At 32.1% G+C, this 20,618-nt stretch overlaps 1 protein-coding gene and 1 non-coding gene across 2 annotated transcripts in view; one reads left to right on the forward strand and one right to left on the reverse strand.

Moving 5' to 3' along the window:
• Positions 1 to 6,901: 6,901 nt before the first annotated feature.
• TRNAA-CGC (transfer RNA alanine (anticodon CGC)) lies at positions 6,902 to 6,974 on the reverse strand. The gene has a single exon. It is a non-coding gene; the product is annotated as a tRNA-Ala (tRNA).
• Positions 6,975 to 10,219: 3,245 nt separating this feature from the next.
• The window catches only part of LOC110642559 (piezo-type mechanosensitive ion channel homolog), a 28,504-nt gene continuing 18,105 nt past the window's right edge, over positions 10,220 to 20,618 (forward strand). Inside the window, 9 exon segments of the mRNA XM_021794652.2 lie at positions 10,220 to 10,707; positions 10,710 to 10,812; positions 11,981 to 12,061; positions 13,197 to 13,356; positions 13,489 to 13,646; positions 14,165 to 14,321; positions 14,431 to 14,617; positions 15,537 to 15,652; positions 15,827 to 15,911. Of these exon segments, the coding sequence (XP_021650344.2) occupies positions 10,660 to 10,707; positions 10,710 to 10,812; positions 11,981 to 12,061; positions 13,197 to 13,356; positions 13,489 to 13,646; positions 14,165 to 14,321; positions 14,431 to 14,617; positions 15,537 to 15,652; positions 15,827 to 15,911 (1,095 nt within the window). The 5' untranslated portion in view covers positions 10,220 to 10,659.

The raw sequence follows: 20,618 nt of genomic DNA on the forward strand, positions 1-20,618 counted from the left end.
AGAAGAAGTCAGACAAGGCAAGAAACCAGAATTATCAGTAAGAGATGACGATCTACTGCTACACCAGGGCAGAATGTGCATTCCTAATGATGTTGACTTGAGACAAATCATTATGAAGGAAGCATATGAGTCTCCTTTTGCTATGCACCCTGTGGTACTAAAATGTACAGAGGACTGAAAGAACATTACTGGTGGATGGGTATGAAAAGAGATGTAGCTGAATTTGTATCCAAATGTCTAACTTGTCAGCAAGTGAAAGCAGAGCATCAAGTACCAGCTGGTTTGTTACATCCATTACCAGTGCCTGAATGGAAATGGGAGTGGATAACTATAGATTTTGTGATGGGACTTCCGAAGACACAGAAGAGCCATGATTTAGTATGGGTCATAGTTGACAGACTGACCAAGTCTGCTCATTTTCTACCAGTCCGGATGGACTATAGCTTAGAAAGATTGGCCAAATTATACATAAATGAGATTGTGAGACTACATGGAGTGCCAGTATCGATTGTATCTGACAGAGATCCTAGGTTCACTTCTAGATTCTGGGGTAGTCTTTAGAAAGCCCTAGAAACTAGATTGAACTTCACCATGGCATTTCACCCACAGACAGATGGCCAGTCTGAGAGGGTAACACAGATATTGGAGGATATGCTACTGGCTTGTATGATTGAGTTTGATGGAAGTTGGGACACACACTTGCCTCTGATTGAGTTTGCTTACAACAACAGCTACCAATCAAGCATTGGGATGCCTCCATATGAAGCTTTGTATGCCAAGAAGTGCAGAACTCCCCTATGTTGGGATGAAGTGGGTGAAAGAAAGATGATTGGGCCCGAAATTATTCAGTAGACTGAGGAGAAAATCAGATTGATCAGAGATCGACTCAAAAATGCATCAGACCGTCAGAAGTCCTATATTGATCTGAAGAGAAGAAATATTGAATATACAGTGGGTGAGAAAGTATTCATCAAGGTTTCCCCTTGGAAGAAAATTATGAGATTTTGTAGAAAGGAGAAACTAAGTCCTCATTTTATCGGACCATATGAGGTTCTAGAAAGAGTGGGTCCCTTAGCATATCGATTGGCATTACCTCTAGAGTTAGAAAAGATACATAACGTCTTCCATGTGTCTATGTTGAGGAGGTATAGATCTGACCCATCTCATGTACTACCAGTGAAAGAAATTAAAGTGAATCCAGACCTCGCATATGAGGAAGAACCCATATAGATTCTGGCTTATGAGGTAAAGCAGTTATGGAACAAGCAGATACTGTTAGTTAAAGTGCTGTGGAACCATCATTTGGGCCAAGAAGCTACTTGGGAACAAGAGGAGAATATGAGGAGACAGCACCCACAGCTGTTCAGATACTGATATCAGGTAAAATTTCAAGACGAAATTTATTTTAAGGGGGGGAGAATTGTAACACCCCTATTTACATAGTTTGGTATATTTCACTGTTCCGGTGACCGATGTCGGTCCGGACAATTAAGAGAATTAGAACCACATCTAAGACACCTATATAAGCCCTGAATGCAAATAATTAGTGATTGCTAGATAGTTAAGTATACAGAAGAAAAACAGAACATAAAAGGTTCAATGAGCTGGGAGTCACAGTGATGGGTGACCTTCCCGGGAAGTGACTGCGAGGCCAGTCTAAACCCTAATTTTGAATCAAAAAATGTGACGTCGCGGTCCTAAGGACTACTGCGAACCTAGTGGAAAAGAGAAAACCACAGAAAAGAACTGATAAATAGGTCAAGTAATTAGGTCAGGGATCCGGAAGAAATATTAAATTACTAACAAACCGGATCAGACTGGCGAGGGGTAATTTGGTCAATTCACCCTTAGAGGTGACTCCTGACCTAACTATCCAATAAAATTGGAGAAATAAAAATTTCGGAATAGAGAATTAAATTAAAGAACTATGAGAAATTTTAAAGAAAAAGAAAAAGGAAAAAGAAATGGATTATTACATCATTAGGAGACATCATGAATGATGTCAAAATTAAAATTATTTTACCCAAATTTTTTACTAAGTCAATTATGGCATAAATGGAGATAAAAACAAAATTAAAAAGACAAATTTTTTTTTCTTCTTCTTCTCTAAATTTCTGTAACTCTCTCTCTCCCATTTGTTCTCTCACAAAAAACCTCCATTAAAGCATGAAATCAAGCTCTTAAACCCCTAAATTACCCATAAATTCCCCAAATTTCTTTGATTAAACCTTGTTATCTCAATTAGACAATAAGATTTAAGAAGAAGAAGAAGAAATGAGAAATTAAAGGAATTGAAGAAGTGGAATATCAAAGTTGAGGTTAGTAGTTTAATTTGAAATTCTAGTTTAATACTTGTGTTTTTAGTTCACTTAACCTAGAAATTAACTTAAAATCAAAAGAAAACAATTATGAGAGACTAGATAAGAAATTCAGCTAGCATTAAGGGGTATTGAAATTGCATGATTTTGATGAAATTGAATGGTTAATTAGGTTGAATTAAGCATGTAAACAATGAATATACACTTTAATTGCATTAGATTTCAAAATTGTGTAATTAGGGTTCTTAAGCATCTTGAAGATTAGGGAAAAATTGGGGAAATGGTCAATTGGTACAAATTGACCCTAATTGAAGTGAGAAATGGCCAATTGGGACCATTTGTGATATGTTTGAATTGGTAGAAGCCAAGTGCAATTCGGATTGGTTAGGGTCACTATTCTGACAGCTTGACCTAAGTCTCTTTCACGGACTAAAACTGAAAATTTACCAACCCAAATGGTGTGAGACTAATTGGGAATGAAAATAGACACATAATGGCCCATTTTTTATTTAGGAACCATGCCCAAAAAATGACATTAATATAGTGAACAATTAGGTCAAATCCGAGTAGAGTGCACTGCCACTGTACCAAAATGATTAAATAAACAGTGTTTGTTCATTTAGCCATAACTTGGGCGATACAGGTCCAAATGACCTGATTTTTATGGCATTGGAAAGGTATGACATAGTACTACAACTTTCATGCAGAACACCAATTCAAATTCTGCCCATAACTCAGTCATTTTGCCACTTAAATTTAGTGGTCCAAAACTGCCAGAACCAAATTAGGTGCCCAGAAATCTGGGTTAAATCAATCCGGCCAGCCATGTTCAAATGGCCATATCTTGGGCTACAAAACTCCGAATGGAGTGATTCAAAAAGGTGATTAAAGCTAAGACAATAAGGAATAACTTCTATGAAGAACACTTAGCCAAATTACCATAGCAACTTGACCATTAGAACAGTGTAAAATAGGACATCAAAACTGAAAATTTGAAATTGTGCCTAGGAGACCTAAAAATTGAAGGGACAACCAAAATCAACAAATTAAGCAAGCAAAATGTGGTATGTGGGTGAAATTGAAATTCTCATACCTATTAAGCATAAGAAAGTCAATAATTTGACTTGAATAGTATCGTGAATAGTAACCCCGAAATGCAAAATTCAAAGAACGTTAAATTAAGCACATTAGAACTAGACATAAGTAATTGTGAATTTATGATTGAATTTATTATACATTATGATACTGAAACACTGTAAAATTGTGTGTTTCAGTTGAAAAGAATATCGAAAAAGAACCCGAGACATCGAGTCAAGGCCTAGAGGCGACTCGCACAAGGTTTGTGCACAACATAAAAGTTTCTTTAAATTTCTTTTGCAAAGTGTATGAAATGAATTGTGATCTAATTGTATTGCAAAAAGGTGATTGAAATGTACAATATGCTTTTGACCTAAATTGTTGGAAATTTAATTGTATGTGTTTGAATTGTCAAAAATGTTAAGATAGTTTTGAAACCACAGTGTCATGACTATATATCTGAATGCCTCACTAGCATGCCTAGTGGGAGGAATTAGTTTTGAATTTTGAATTCCCTCTCTGGCTGAAGTGTTGAGGTGTGTGCCAGTAGAGGAAGAAATTAAATGGGTACCCATAGATTGAGCTAGCTAGCCTTGAGATTCCTCATAAGCCTCCGGCTATTGAGATGAACATTGTACTGATGGCATGATATAACTGTGTGTTTTTATGAAATTTGTTTTGGGACTTCTGAAATGAGACTATTTTGACTAAAATTATAAATTGTGTTTTATATTTGTTTTCATTTTCAGTACCATATTTAAATAAATGTGATTTAATTTATGCATAAAATTTTATTTTAGTGTGTTGTACACCACTGAATCACAGTACTCAGCGATAGCTGTTTATTGCTGTCGCAGATAAAGAGACTAGTAGAGTAGCAGAGTGAGCTGCTGAGGATTTCAGAGCTGCTTTTGGACCTTTTGTCGGGTATAATTTTATACCCTGATTGCACATATTTATTTTGATGTAATTGACTATATATACATTTGTAAATTGATCATGAGCAGTTGTACAGATTTTTTAATAATATTATTTTGGATTTTCAGATGTAAATTTATACTGATGTATGTAAATTAATTTTTCTTTAATGCAATGTGTAAGAAACTAATTATCTCTATTTTCGGAAATATTTGAATTGAAATTTTTGAGTTGTGAAATTTTGATTTGAATTATGAGAGTTGAGCTAAATTGTGTTGATTTGAGTTGAAATGGTGGTTGTGATTTGATGAAGAGTTATATTGGAAGTATTTTCTACAGGTAAAATTTTTGGTTTTTCTCAATTACAACCGGCACTCTGCCAAAATTTTTTTAAAATTTGTGAAAAAATAAAAATGGAAAAAATTTTATATAACTTTTAAACTTTAATTAAATATTTTTAATACATGCTATAAATGCTCACTACCTTCAAAAAGTAAGAAAATTGTTTTAAAATCTCTTGTAGTGTATCTAGTGGGTTATCGATAGGTGAAATTCGGTAATTCATTAGGCATACTACGTGATCATATTATATCTTACAGAGGGATAAGATGTGACAATAACGGTAAAATATAAGAATTATCAATGATCTAATGAGAGTTCATATTTTGTAGAATATCCTCCCAATAGGTTCTCAAGATTTTTTTTTTTGGTTAAGTCATATGATCCTGATATTATGTTATCATTTTATATGTACTGGATTGTGAATTTTTACTTTAATTTATATATTTTATTTTAATTAAGTTTGATAAACACCACTTTTATTAAAATAACTTAAGTCATTTTAATTTTATGAGCATCATATTTATAAATCCTTTTTTTTTCCTATTATCCACCAATTTAAAACTCTTTATATTCCAACAAGGAGTCACACTACCTTTTTATAAAAATAAGTGTTGAAAAAATAAATTCAGCAAGCGGATGGCATAATTAAAGAAAAAAAAAAGTAATTAAGGATCTTAAAAGGTAAATCTTAATAATTAAGGATCCTATAAGAGAGGCTAATCAATTTGCACGCATATCACCCTTTTTGCACTACTCAATTTCGAGAAAGTAACTCATGAACAGAGCTTTGATATATATATATATATATATATATATATATATATATATATATATATATATATATATATATTATTTAATCTTATATTTTAAAAAATATATTATTTAATTTCTATAAAAATTTTCGTTAAATTATTTGGTCTCTCCATCAAATTTTCTGTTACACATATTATTTATACTATTATTTAGTCACTCTATTTTAAAGAAAATAATTAGTTGATCTATATATTTTAAAAAATATAACTATTTAATCCTATTTTAATTGAAACTAATTAATTGATTTATATGTATTTTGAAAAATATATTTTTAGATAAAAATAAAAATTTTGCTATGTGAAAAACTAAATCTTAATTTACATTTTTTTTAATTTTTAATTCTTTGAATATCATTTTTATATTTTTTATACTTAGAAATAATTTTTCTTAATTATTTAAAAATTAAAATAAATTGATTTAACTTTTTTTTGGTGCCAGCTTACACCATTTTTATTGATAAACGAAAATAAAGAGAAAATAAATGAGAGAAAAGTATAGGTGTAGAGGAAAAAAAATATAAAGAGAGAAATAAGAAAGAATAAGAAAAAAAATAAGAATGAGAGAATTATGATAGTTTAAGTATAAAAAATAATTATATAATTAAATAATTAATAAAGTCAAATTTTAGAGACTAACTAATATATTTTTTTAAAATATAAAAATTAACTAATTAATTTTATTAAAATAGATGAATTAAATAATAAGTTGATCAATATTAACTAATAAAGATACGCTCAACTTATTTACACATATATTTATATAAAAAATTAATTAATACTATTAATAAATTTTCATTTTGTATTATAAAAGCTATTTTAATTTCGAATTTCAATCAGTGCTACATGAATAATAAAAAAATATATTTGAATTATCGTAGATAAAAATATTTATTTAAATACGAATTAGTTAAAATTTGATTTTAAATTAAATTTGATATATTTTAATTATAAACTAATTTTGTTCAAGTTGTCTTTTAATATACGTACGGTGCAACGAAAAGAAAAGAAGTGGGCAGAGAGAGGCGTGAGGGTGGGGGTTGGGGCTGTGTTTACACCTCCTGAGACAGGTTGTCTGAAGGGATAAGCCAGCAGAAAGCCAAGCTGATGATGACAATAAGACGATCCTTCCTCTTTCCTTCCACTCCACCGTCTCCGCTTCTTCCATTATTCCTTCCGGTACTCTCGCACATTTTTTTTTATCTTTTTTTGGGTGGATAAAGAGAATATCCAAGAAACATGCTACCCAGCACAAATATCAACAGACGAAACTGAGACCTTCAGCTTCAGGAGAAGGAGAATTCCACATGATGGTATCATCCAAACCCATCTCCAAGGCGTGCATGGACACGAATAAAGAGCCCAGCTCTTTGCTTTCAAGGAGGAGGCCAACGGGTACTAATGGCTAATCTCATAAAATAAAAAATAAATAAATATTGGAGACGCGGGGAATCGAACCCCGTGCCTCTCGCATGCGAAGCGAGCGCTCTACCATATGAGCTACGTCCCCGACAAAGTTTATTGCTTTAAATATTTTTATAAATATAAATACAATTCATTTAAATTTCCAACCCATTGCGTTTTTCTTATTCAAGACAACATTTAGTAAAATTTAATGTAATTAATTATATAATATAATTAAAATTATAATATAATAAAAAATAATTATCATTATATTTATTTATTTAGTTATAAAATAAAAATATAAACAGTATAATATAATGATAAATTTATTTTAATATTTATTTTATTTATAATATTAATAATAAATGGTAATGGTTGTAATAATTGTTAGTCGAGTTATAATGATGGTTAAATAGTGATAATGATTATGACAACGATGGTTAAATAGTGACAATGATTATGACAATGATGGTTAGATAGTGATGACAATGACAAGATAAAGTAGTGACCAGATAATGGTAGTGATCAGGTAGTAGTAGAGGTGACAATAACTAAATAGTGATAACAGTGGTTAAGTGATGGTGATAGCATAGTGGTAACAAGATGATGATGGTGATGGTGGTGATCGTGGTGGTTGTCGTGGTGGTAGTAGTAATGGTGACAGAGTAGTGATAGTATTGATAGTAGTAAAAATAAATAGAGAAATTAAAATAAATAATCATGATTACATTTATTTTTTAATGTAATGCAATTACATTACTTTAACTATAATTAATTATTTTACGTAATTGTCATTTTATTACCTCAAATTTTTTTGTATTACTAAATAATATAATTAAATATATAATATAATAACGATTATATTATATATTTGATTACGCTATACTAAACATAACTTAAGCTCTCAAATTTAAATTATATATTTTCCTTTTTAATTAGACATTTATTATCATCATAAACTAAGAAATACGCTTTAATTGATTTTTTTTAAATGTCTTTATTTATTTATGTGACATTTTCAATTTTTCTTTTATGTCTCCCTTTTTTATAATAATTTATTTTTAAGTATATATATATATATATATATATATATATATATATATATATATATATATATATATATAACTTAACAATATATATACATACTGTTTTACACTGAATAATTATTGTCATTCGTAATCATTTTATACTTACCACTATAAAATTAAATTGTAATATTATTTTTTTTTTTTAAATGCACTATAACAAACAAATCATATTAATGATTGACTTTTTCAATATAATATATAGACAACAGGAAAAATTAGGTAAATTATAATTTAGTTTATGAGATTTAACAAAATTTATAGATTAATTTTTTTTATTTTTAAAATACATATATTTAGTTTTTGAAATTTTAATAAAATTTAAAATTAATCTATATCATTAAAAATACAGTCATCATTAATTTTAATAAAAACGATTAAAATGTAATATATTTTCTATCAAAAATAATTTAGTCCTTCAAGTTTGACAAATTCATGTAAAATATAACTATTAAAAATACAAACAAATTACTTTAAGGCTCCGTTTGTTTTACGAAAAATATTTTTCTGAAAAATATTCTCTACATTTTTTGGTGTTTAGGACACTTAACAAAAATTAGTCAATAAAAAATATTTTATTGATCAAAAGGAAAACTAAGTCATTTTTAAAGAAAACGACTTTTATTTTTCAAAAGAGGAAGTCATTTTTTATTTTTTGAACTTTAATAATCTTATAAAAATGTGAACACATTCATAAATATTTTTCATATATAAATTATTTTTCGTAAAACAAACGAGCCTAAATTCCTTTGAAATTTTGATTCATTACAAAATTATTTATATATTTACAAAATGATTTATAAATATCATAACTATTTATAAACAAGCTCTTATATTTTTTAAATTAATAAACATATAAGAATTAATTTATAAATAGTTATAGTTATTATAATTTGAATTAATTATTTTACCATCCTTATATTTTTGTTAATTACAAATTCATTTTTACATTTTTAACAATATAATATAAAACAACTAAATTATAAGTTTTGTTAAATCTTATGAATTAAAAATTTCAAATAAAAAATATAGTAAATAACATTTTGATTATTTTTCTTAAGTTTATTAAATTATCAATAAATAAGTAGGCGAGTTCTACCAAAATTTAAAAACTAAATTATAATTTACCATATATCTTAATATAAAATTTACATTTCTTATGATATGTATAAGAGTTTAATTTCAATTAAATACATTATAATCTTTATCATAAATAAATTTAAAACCGATGTCTTAATTTAATGATAAATACATTATAAAATTTATATTTTATTTAGTAATTTAGTTTATGAGATTTGGTTAAACTTATAAATTAGTCTTTATAATTTTAAAATTAAGTAATTTAATTATTAATATTTTAATAAATTTATAAGTTAGTCCTTACCGTTAGAATTACGTTTAATTTTTTATTAAATTTAATAAAAATACTAAAATACTTTTAATTATATTGAAAGTATGAAATAATTTAATCATTAAAATTTTATTTTAATAACAATTTGTATTCATATTAATTTTTTTTCTTTTTTTACATATAATAATATAATATAATATATAAAAATATTATAAGTTAATAAATATTTATATATTATTAAAATAATAATGAAATAAATATAAAATTATAAAGGATTATTTATAAATATCTATAATATTTAATGATCAATTTATAAAATATATGAATAATTTTATAATTAACTAAAATTTTAAAGTATCTTAAAGTAATTAATCTATATTTTAATAATTTTAAAATTTTTTAATTTAATAAGATCTATATTTTATAAGTACAGCACTAAATTTTTAATAAAACAAAATTTAATAACTTAATTAATAAAAAATATTTTAAAGACTAAATTATTTTTAAACTAAAAATAAAAAAAAATATTTCCGTTATTTTTATAAAAATTAATGGAAATTTAATAGAATCCTAATGTTTTAGAGTAAATTGTAAGTTTTATTAAATTTAATGATTAAATTATTTAATTTTTAAAATATATGTATTAAATTATAAATTGTATTAAATTTTAGGGGTTAACTTATAGTCTCGGAAAAAAAAAAGTAATGACGGTATAATTTTTTTTTTATACATTTTAGATAAAATTGCTAATAACAAAACAGTAAAGATACACTGCACATATTCTTACAAACGCACGAATTAATAGCCATCAGATCACCAGATTAAACTATGATAGAAGGTCTGATTGGCTAAATTATATATGCGTACAAAATGCAAGAGCGCACACAATCTTCACCCGACAACAAAGTCTGGAACTGGGATTTGGTGGGGCTGCCTCCGGCCATGGAGCCTGCATATATAAGGAGCCAAAAATTGCTGCCTCGCATTTGTAGGGCATGAATTTGGATGCCACTTATTTGGAAACAGAACAGGACAATGATCATATTCTTTCCCAATCAAATCTAAGAACGAGAAGTTTCAAACCATTGTGCTCGTCCACATTATCTCCATTATCTCTATATGTATATCACTCTCAAGCATCGTTTTTCTTCGAAATTATTGCAATGCTTCTGATTCTTGCAATAAAGACAACATTTTGTTGGTTTTTGGGATATGGGTATTGGACTATTGGTCTGTGGTTGTAATTGAACACACCCATTGTTCATTTCCCGTATGTGTCACCACTTAGCATTGTCGATTCGGTTAAGAAAGAGTTTTGTGATAACTATTCTGGGTTGAGCTTGGATTTCACCCAAATGGGTGTTGGTTATTTTGATAAAGAATTCGATAAGAGTGATGAATTTGTAGTCACAAAAATGGTGTAATTACAGTGGCTTTTCTTGTTGTTAGGGAATTTGTAATGGGGAGATTCCTCAATGGATTTGCGTTGCCTGTACTGCTTTTGACAGGTTTGAACCGTCCTTCTATCTCTGAGTGAAGTTTAACGAGGATTGATCATCTTATGTTTATATTTCTGAAACGCCGTTAAGATTCTTATGAGCGGTTAATCTTGGAAAGCTGTTTTCACTTTCCACTATGCAAACGTAAATGGGTTGGTACGATATGAACAATGGTCGTGTTAAGTTAGAGATTTTTATTCTTGTATTTATGCTATACATGCCTAGGCATACAAACCTTTGTAAAGCACAGGAATGAAACGCAGCAGAGGATATGAACAATCTCTCCCCGTTTAAGTTTGATTGATGGGTGATCCTTGTGGGACTTCTTAGGCTAGTATGCTTGAGATTCTAAATTTCTAATATGATTATATGATTTATAGCTATTTCTTACGTGTACTCTTTATAGCACTTCATCACTAGTATAGTTATCAGGTAGCACAAGTGTAATACTTCTTGATGAATGTTTTTGTGAAGTTATGCTCCCTTCTGGTGATGCTATGGGAAATTTCTTGAAAGCTTGCAACTTTTAAGCAATGAATTTGAGTTACTTCTGGTCTGTAATATACATTGTTGTTCATTTCATCCATTCCACTCAGTTTATGGCTACACCTTTAGAAATATTTGGACACCTTAGGCCTGCCCTGCGCTTTCTTTTTCATACAAACTTCCTTGTGCTAAAATTTCCACATTGGTGCATTTGTTAGCAGGCAATACATGTGTCCAAATCTTCTCATTCTCCCTTCTCTTATCTTTCCTTCAATCGGTGTTATTTTCACTTTTCTACAAATGCATTACATCCATCTTAGTACCCTTATTTCTGCCATGCTGATCTTGTGAACATATTACTTCTCTGCCTAACAATCATTCCTCTCAATGATGTTATTACTGATATATAATATCATTAAACACAATGGGATATGACCAGATATTCTAGTGGCAATTTATCTATTTGGCTGTATGCTACTTTGGCAGTAGAGTGGAGGAAAATGATCCATTTGGTGGACCTCAATTAGTTGGGGATTAAGGTTTAGTTAAGTTGTCTTGGCTACATGCTTCATGATATTATATTTTGGGTTTCCATATATTTTCTACAGTGTTGTGCATTTGCTAAGTGCTTTGACTATGAATTACTGCATCAGCTGTAACCTTATATCCTTTTGTGCTCTGCTTCATCCAGCTGCTTCACTTAATTGGAGTTTGATGTCTCTGGTTGATTTGATAGCCTTTCTCTTCATTCAGTATGCTGCACCAAAAATTGGTAAGCTGCCGATGCTATATTCGATGCCTTAATCATATCTCATCCTTCTTGTATTCTGCTATAAAGTTTCCTAACAAAGATTTTGTCCCTCATATTTTGCTAGCTGAGGTTTACATTCCTTTTATGTTCTACTTTAGTTCAATTTGATTATGCATTGAAGAATGGTTGTTACAAGATGTGAAAGGCAGAAAAGCATGTCTAATTTTTTACATCTTCTTTGTCCTAAATGCATGGCAGTGCTGGAAATTGGCTGTCAAATGCTACCTATTTTTGGCCCTGATGCTACATTGAAAGAAAATTGAAGAATATAATTTTGTACACTACTAGATTTGACTTGAATAATTGACAAGAACACATATATAACTCTAGATTTTAAAAAGTGGTCAGGTTTGACATTTGGTCTGTCCATTCATGAATCCACCTCCATTCATGTAGAGTAGGAGCTAGTTGTGTACTTAGTAAATTGGTTCATGCTTTGAAGTTCTCAAGTCTAACTCCATTTGTGTATGAAGTTGACGATTTGACATATCTGGCATCTTGTATTTTGATTCCTGTGAATGATAACAGATATGAAAGACATAAATAGATAATGGTCTTCAACTCTTTCTGTTCATCCCCACACACTTTACCTCTCAGATAATGCATTATAAATCTAAAATCCTACTTATAGAGTTATTTATGAAGTCTTATATTGATTTGGCTTTCTGTAACAGCCATCTTCTGCATATGTTTGACCAGGAAGTCTAATGCATATGTTCTCTTTTCATATGTAATTTATGTTTGTTGTTATCGAGGTGCTATTGTTCAGGAACTTGAGTCAGACAAGATAAATAAAGTTGAGATGGAATATTGAATGTAAGATCTATGGATGGATTAATTTGTGACTGATCAGTAGTTCTTAAAGTGCTCCTGAAAGAATTTTATGATTGAATTATTACTGTACGTGTTGTTCTTGAATAAGAGTTTGATAATTAGGTAAATGAACAAAAATGACAACTAAGACTGGACTAATGCAGTAAAGCCATATCAATATGATATCCCGTTTGATATAATGTTCTTCTCTTCATATTGTTGATATTTTACCTATTTTATTGTCATAATTCTAAACATAATTTATTTGTTGCAAACCTAATAGGGTTTCGATCTCAAAGACAATCTCTGTTATCATGGTGTACGCTTGTCTTCTCTTCTCTGGCTGTTCTTTCACATGCCATATTTCACATTGTATGGGCTGTTAAGGGGGATCAGTGGAGTATTTCTGATGCTCAGTGGGCCAAGTTAGTTGGTTTCATAAGGTGAGGTTTGATGTTGACAACTGCTACCTTTAGTTTCTCCTTCTGTTGATATTCCTTTGTGAAAGTTTGCTGAAGATGCGGGGTTACTTTTTTAAGCAAATCTATACATACTGAAATGTGTTGGTTTTGCAGTGTTCATTCTTGGAGTTTGCCATATGTAATTTGCTTTTTGGTCATCCAAGTATCTGCAGTTTTTGTTGCTGTAATTGGAATCTATGGGAGCAGATTTCATCTGGATCTATTGGAAGATTCGTGGTTAGGGCATCTATATTCTTCTGTCACACATATAGGTTTGTCATTGTATATTGTGACATACTTCTTCTTTAAAATATTTGCAGTCTTCTTCATTTTCTAGTTTGCTTTCAATTCAAATATTCATTAAGGTACTTTTGCAATATAGTTGGCATATAAAGTGTTCTTAGAGCATTTTGGTTTTAATAGGATGGTGACTAAATTAGTGAGATATTCTTCAGCAATTGATCTTGCTTTCCCCCTGCCCAAACTTCCTCTTGTTTTCTCATTTATTTATTCTATCTTGTAAATAGGTATTATAGCATAGTTTGTGAAATGACTTTTTGTCTAAAATCTAAGTGTTAACCTGAACTATCAGAGATACAGAATCATTTCATTTGATTCAGTGAAACATTTACAATTTCCCCCCTTCATTGTTAGTATTGTGTCCTCCATATTCCTCAACTATATTCTTATCACCATTAAATGGTGTGGTTAGTTGTTTTTATATTTTTCTCCAATTAATCAAACCTTGGGATGTTCATCATTGATTATCTTTCCTTTTGCTCCATGGAAGGTTCTCATCTCAGAGTTTTATGCTGCTTATTGTTGCCTGCTGTACAGTTGGTTGTGGGCATTAGTCATCCATCTTTGGCATCCTTACCATTTTTCATTTGTAGCAGTATTGGACTTATCAATTGGTCTATAACAAGCAATTTCTTTGGCCTCTTTCAGTAAGTAACTTGTATTTCCTGTAGACTTGCTCTTGGCTGACTAAGAGTAGTTATTTTTTCTACAATCATATGATGTGAATGATTTATGCTAACTCATATGAGTTTGAAGGTGGTGGAGTTACCTATTGTTGTATGCGGGCTTCAACATTGTCCTGTTGTATGCATATCAGCTTCCTGTCAAGTTTCCTGGGATTATTCAATGTGTTGCTGGTTTCATAGGTCTCTATAAAATATCTGCAAAATCAGAGTGGTCAGAAATCTGTTCTTGCCTTTCACTTCTATTTTTCTACATCATGGTGAGCAAATCATATTCACTTTAAATCTACTACCTGGTTTAAATTGTGAAAATATACACTGAGGAATGAACCAATCATTTCTGATTTTTTTTGTCCCTCAACTTCTTTTTGGGCTTTTTATGAATCCAATAAATACTGCATCACACCTCATGTCTGCATAACTTGTAAGAGGTCAATGACCCATCGGGTAATGTGTCCTATAAAATCTGTAATCTGCTAGTAATTTTGGTTGACCATTCTAATTCTTCATTTAATCCTTTAGGCGGTGTTTTATGTCTTTTTTAACAAATATGGAAATATCCATCAATTTGAGCCTTAAAGACTGGCAATTTCCCTTACTATGGAAGATGCAAGAATAGATAAATGATCCGGAATTTTAGAATGCATCTCTGCTCCTGGTGACTGTAGTCAAGTGCTTCTTTTGCACAAGGAATGGGCAGTAAACTAGTACAAGGCTAGTGGCTTAGTTTAAATAAAATGGAGATGTTTTGATATGACTATGCTGCATCAGTTTGTACAAAGGTGTCCCTTTCAATTATATTACTCAAATGCAATTGATAAATTAAGCCGGTATTGTTCTTTCTGCTTTAATCACTTGTCCATGGCTCGTATTTGTTGTTGCTGATTCTTACTGAATGGAAAAGTATTTGGAAGCATTTGGACTGAGGACCTTTGACTGAACAAAGCAATAATCTAGATCTAGATCGTTGCATGGGCAGCTTTGTAAGCCTAGAATGCTATATGAATTATGTGAAGGATTCATACAATTCTAAGGAGACCACTAATTATTTTCCTTTGACATACTACGAAGTTCAGATGTGCAGCAAACAAGAAAACTTTCCATGCCTTTCTCTTTCTACACATGGAAATATTCCTTTTCATTGTTCATAAACATTTACTGTGCCTATTTCCTTAACAGCTATCTTGGATTAGATGTGATCTCGCAGAGATGGATTTTATCATGTTGACAAGAGAAAGCAGTTTGACGGTGCAACTGCTTCCCCCAAAGCATTCATTTTTTATTCATAAATCAAGGTAATTTATGGTGGCGCAATTACGTTTTGATCCCTTTTTTTTTTAATATGCTCTTTTAACTACATATGAGAGCTTTTCCCAAATGTGAATTTATCTCCATTTAAGTACATCATGAGGTTTTGTTGTGTTTTAGTTGGAGTCTTATCATTGCATTTTCTTTTTATTACTGTGCAGATCTGGTGCAAGGCACACAAATATGATGTTGAGAGGATCAGTTTTTTGGACTTTCAGTGTGAACTTTTTGGCTTATGGCTTTCCTGTATGCTTACTATACTAACTGCTCCCAATTTTTTATCATTTGCTTCTTCTTGTAAATCATCAATTCATAACTAATTTGTAATATTCCATATATTAACTTGTACTGGTTATTTTGTTTTATTGTTCCTCAACCTGCATAAAAATAAGGAAAAGTTTAAATTTTACAGCATAAAATGACAACAAATCCAGCTTACAGTGCTGATTGATATTGTTATGGAAAGTCAATCACTGTATTATTTCTCTGTATATTCTGTATTCCTATTTAGGATTTCTTCCTAATTAGTAGAACACAATTATAGGAATCAATTGTATATATATATCCATGTACAGATTAATTGAAATTAAGGAGAATCATATCTTTCTATATGGTATCAGAGCAGGTTCATTAAGGAATTTAAATCTGGAATTTCTTTCCTGGCTGTTTCTGGTCTGAAACCCATTGTTACCCTAGGTTATCTATCTAGGGTGACTATTTGTTCTCACCACCCAGCTCAGAAGAGTCCTTGGCCGCCCACCGGCCGTCCCCTCTGATTCGGTCGTCGGAATCCAAGCACGTGAGGCTCATGCGCCCAACTTAGGTTCTCTCCGTTTCTTCACTCGCCAGCGCGTGGAGGCGCGTCCGCCGGCCGTTTCGACTCTGATCAGCATCGCCGGCGTCGCCTCAACCTCCTCATTCCACCACTGTGTGCTGTTGCCTGATCCAGTACACTATTAAAGGACTTCTGAGGTTTGGCTCAACTCAACTCAACTCAACTCAACTAAGCCTTTATCCCAAAAATTTGAGGTCGGCTATATGGATTCGCTTTCTCCACTCTAAACGATTTTGGGTTAAATCCTCAGAAATGTGTAATGCTTCTAAGTCATGTTGTACTACTCTCCTCCAAGTCAATTTAGGTCTACCCCTTTTTTCTTTCTATCCTCTAACCTAATATGCTCTACTTGTCTAACTGGAGCCTCCGTATGTCTATGCTTCACATGACCAAACCACCTCAATCTCCCTTCTCTCAACTTATCTTCAATTGACACCACTCCTACCTTTTCTCTAATACTCTCATTACAGACTTTATCTAGTCTAGTATGGCCACTCATCCACTTTAACATTCTCATCTCTGCAACTCTTATCTTAGACACATACGACTCTTTCAGTGCTCAACACTCACTACCATATAACATAGTCGGTCGTATGGCTGTACGGTAAAATTTTCCTTTTAACTTATTGGGAATCTTATGATCACTTAAAACTCCTGTGGCACGTCTCCACTTCAACAATCTAGCTTTAATCCTATGACTAACATCCTCCTCACATCCCTCATCTACTTGAAGGACTGAGCCTAGATATTTAAAGTGATTACTTTAGGACAGTACCACTCCATTCAAACTAACTCCTTCCCTATCACCAATTTGGCCTTCACTGAACTTGCAATGCATGTATTCTGTCTTCGTTCTACTTAACTTAAAACCCTTTGACTCTAGAGTACTTCTCCAAAGCTCTAGCTTTCTATTGACTCCTTCTCGTGTCTTATCTATCAGAACAATATCATCCGCAAACATCATGCACCAAGGAATACTCTCTTGTATATATTTCGCCAATTCATCTAAAACTAATGTAAAAAGGTAAGGGCTTATGGCTGATCCTTAGTGTAATCCAATTGAGATCGGAAAATCTCTTGTGTCCCCTCTCACTGTGCGTACAATAGTAGTTGCTCCTTCATACATATCTTTCAACACTTGTATGTACCTAATAGATACCTTCTTTTGTTCTAACACATTCTATAAGACATCTCTTGGAACACTATCTCTTGGAACACTTCTGAGGTTTGGCTATCAAATCCTATTTCGGTATTTGCTTGATTTGTGATTTTGGGTTATTTTGCAGCTGTAAGCACTTTGGATTAGCGTTTCGGTTAGTTTTCTTTGTCTCAACAAATGGCAGACAATAAGAATGTTATTTCTAATGTGATTCCGGTGATGATTAAGATCACGGAACACAAACTTAATAGTTCGAATTACCTGAAGTGGAGTAAGACTGTTAAGGTCTATTTGTGTAGAATTGATAAGGATGATCACCTTACTAAAAACCCACCTACTGATCATACATGACAAACTTAGCTAAGGGAGGATGCTCAGTTGTTTTTGCAGTTTTGGAACTCGATTCACAGTGAGGTAATTAGTTTAATTAATCATTGTGAATTTATTAAGAAATTGATGGATTACTTAGATTTTCTGTATTCTGGTAAAGGGAATATCTCCTGTATTTATGATGTTTGTAAGGCATTCTACCGTGCTGAGAAAGAGGGTAAGTCTCTCATGGCTTATTTTATGGATTTTAAATGGGTATATGAGGAACTTAAAGTATTATTGCCCTTTAGTCCTGATGTGAAAGTTCAGCAGGCCCAACGGGAGTAACTGGCTGTTATGAGTTTTCTTGCAGGCTTTCCTTCAGAGTATGAGACTGCTAAATCTCAGATTCTCTCCAGTTCTGAGATTTCCTCTTTGCATGAAACGTTCACACGAGTCCTTCGTACAGAGAGTACTCAATCTTCACAGCCTGCCAGTAGTGCTCTTATTAGCCGAATTCAAATGGACAACAGGGTAATAGAAGAGGAAGTAGAGGAGGAATTACAGGCAACAGAGGTAATCAGCGTAATGGGGAGGCTAGTTCTAATCAGGACTCAAGAGGAGTCCTTTGTTATTATTGCCATGAGCCTGGCCATACAAAATATAATTATCAGCAACTTCAGAGGAAAAATCAGCGATCACAGATGGCAAATATGGCAGCAGAGGATTCTACAGTATCTTCCTCTGAGAAAACTATTTTGGTATTTGCAGATGATTTTGCATAGTTTATCCAGTATCAGGCATCTCTAAAACCTACCAGTTTCCCTGTCACTGTTATTGCTGAGTCAGGTAAATTCACTACATGCCTTGTGTCTTCCTCATCCAAATGAGTTATTGATTCTGGTGCGATAGATCACATGACAGGTAATTCTAGTCTTCTATCTGCTTTTTAGTCTAATCTCACTTCCTCTACTATTACTTTAGCTGATGGTTCTACTTCTTGTGTCATAGGTTCTGGAACTGCGAACCCGACTTCGTCAATTTCTTTGTCATTTGTTTTATGTCTACCAAAATTCTCTTTTAATCTACTTTCTGTTAGTAAACTTACTCGTACCTTAAATTATTCTATTTTCTTTTTTTCTGACCAGTGTTTGTTTCAGGATTTTACGACGAAGCAGATTATTGGTAGAGGACGTGAGTCAGGTGGTCTCTACATTCTGAAAAATCATGTACTGCGGTTGCTTGTTTGCTCCAGTACCTTAACACCTCTTGAAGCTCATCTTAGATTGGGCCATCCTTCTTTGTCTACCATGAAGAAGTTGTGTCCTCAGTTTCAGTCTTTATCAGTAGTAGAATGTGAGTCGTGTCAGTTTGCTAAATATTATCGTCTGCCTTCTGTGTCTAGAGTCAGTAAACGGGCTTCATCTCCTTTTGAGTTAGTTCATTCTGATGTTTGGGGTCCTTGTTCTGTTACTTCTAAAACTGGATTTCATTATTTTGTTAATTTTGTTAATGATTACTCTCGTGTTATATGGTTATATTTAATGAAGAATCGTTCTGAGTTATTTTCTATCTTTTGTGCCTTTTGTAATGAAATCAAAACTCAATTTAATATTTCTGTGCGCATATTAAGAAGTGACAATACTTAAGAATATTTTTTAGCACAATTTCAGTCTTATATGACACAAAATGGCATTCTTCATCAGTCTTCCTGTGTTGATACCCCATCCCAAAATAGCGTGGCCAAAAGAAAAAATCGGCATCTTCTTGAGGTAGCTCGTGCTCTTCTTTTTCATATGAAAGTTCCTAAACACTTTTGGGCGGATGCAGTTTCTACGGTATATTTTTTGATCAATCGTATGCCGTCTTCTGTCCTTAATGGGGATATTCCTTATACTGCTTTGTTTCCTACAAAATCTTTGTTCCCTGTTGAACTCCATATTTTTTGTTGTACCTGTTTTGTGCTTGATGTTCGTCCACAAGTTACTAAATTGGATCTGAAGTCTCTCAAATGTGTCTACCTTGGGTACTCCCGGCTCCAAAAAAGGTATCGCTGTTTCTCTCCTACTCTTAATCGTTATCTTGTTTCTGCAGATGTCACATTTTTTGAGTCCACTCCATTCTTTCCTCAATCATCTGTGTATGAGAGTCAGGGGGAGGAGGATGATCTCTTAATATATACTGTCCAACCAATGTCTAGTCCTCTCCCACAGCTTGTTACTTCTGTCTCAAGACATACTCGACTTCCCGTTGTTCATGTTTATTCCAGGAGATTGGAGATTCCTGACTCAGATCCTCCACCAGCTACTTTGTTGGGAGATCCTGTATCTCATACTGATCATGATTCTGACCTAGACTTACCCATTGCTCTTCGTAAGGGTAAGCGTTCATGCACTTACCCTATCTCTTCCTTTGTTTCTTATAATCAATTGTCTTCTTATTCTCAGTGTTTTGTTACTTCTTTAGACTCTGTTCCTATCCCTAATACTGTTGGTGAGGCACTGTCTTATCCTGGCTGGTGTGCTACTATGAAAGAGGAAATGGAGGCTTTAGATGCTAATGGTACATGAGAACTGTTGCCTTTGCCCACTGGTAAGAAAGCTGTTGATTGCAAATGGGTATTTACAGTAAAGGGAAATCCTGATGGTTC

Source organism: Hevea brasiliensis, unplaced genomic scaffold (genome assembly GCF_030052815.1).
Source record: "Hevea brasiliensis isolate MT/VB/25A 57/8 unplaced genomic scaffold, ASM3005281v1 Scaf7, whole genome shotgun sequence".
In the NCBI taxonomy this organism is placed as follows: Eukaryota; Viridiplantae; Streptophyta; class Magnoliopsida; order Malpighiales; family Euphorbiaceae; genus Hevea; species Hevea brasiliensis.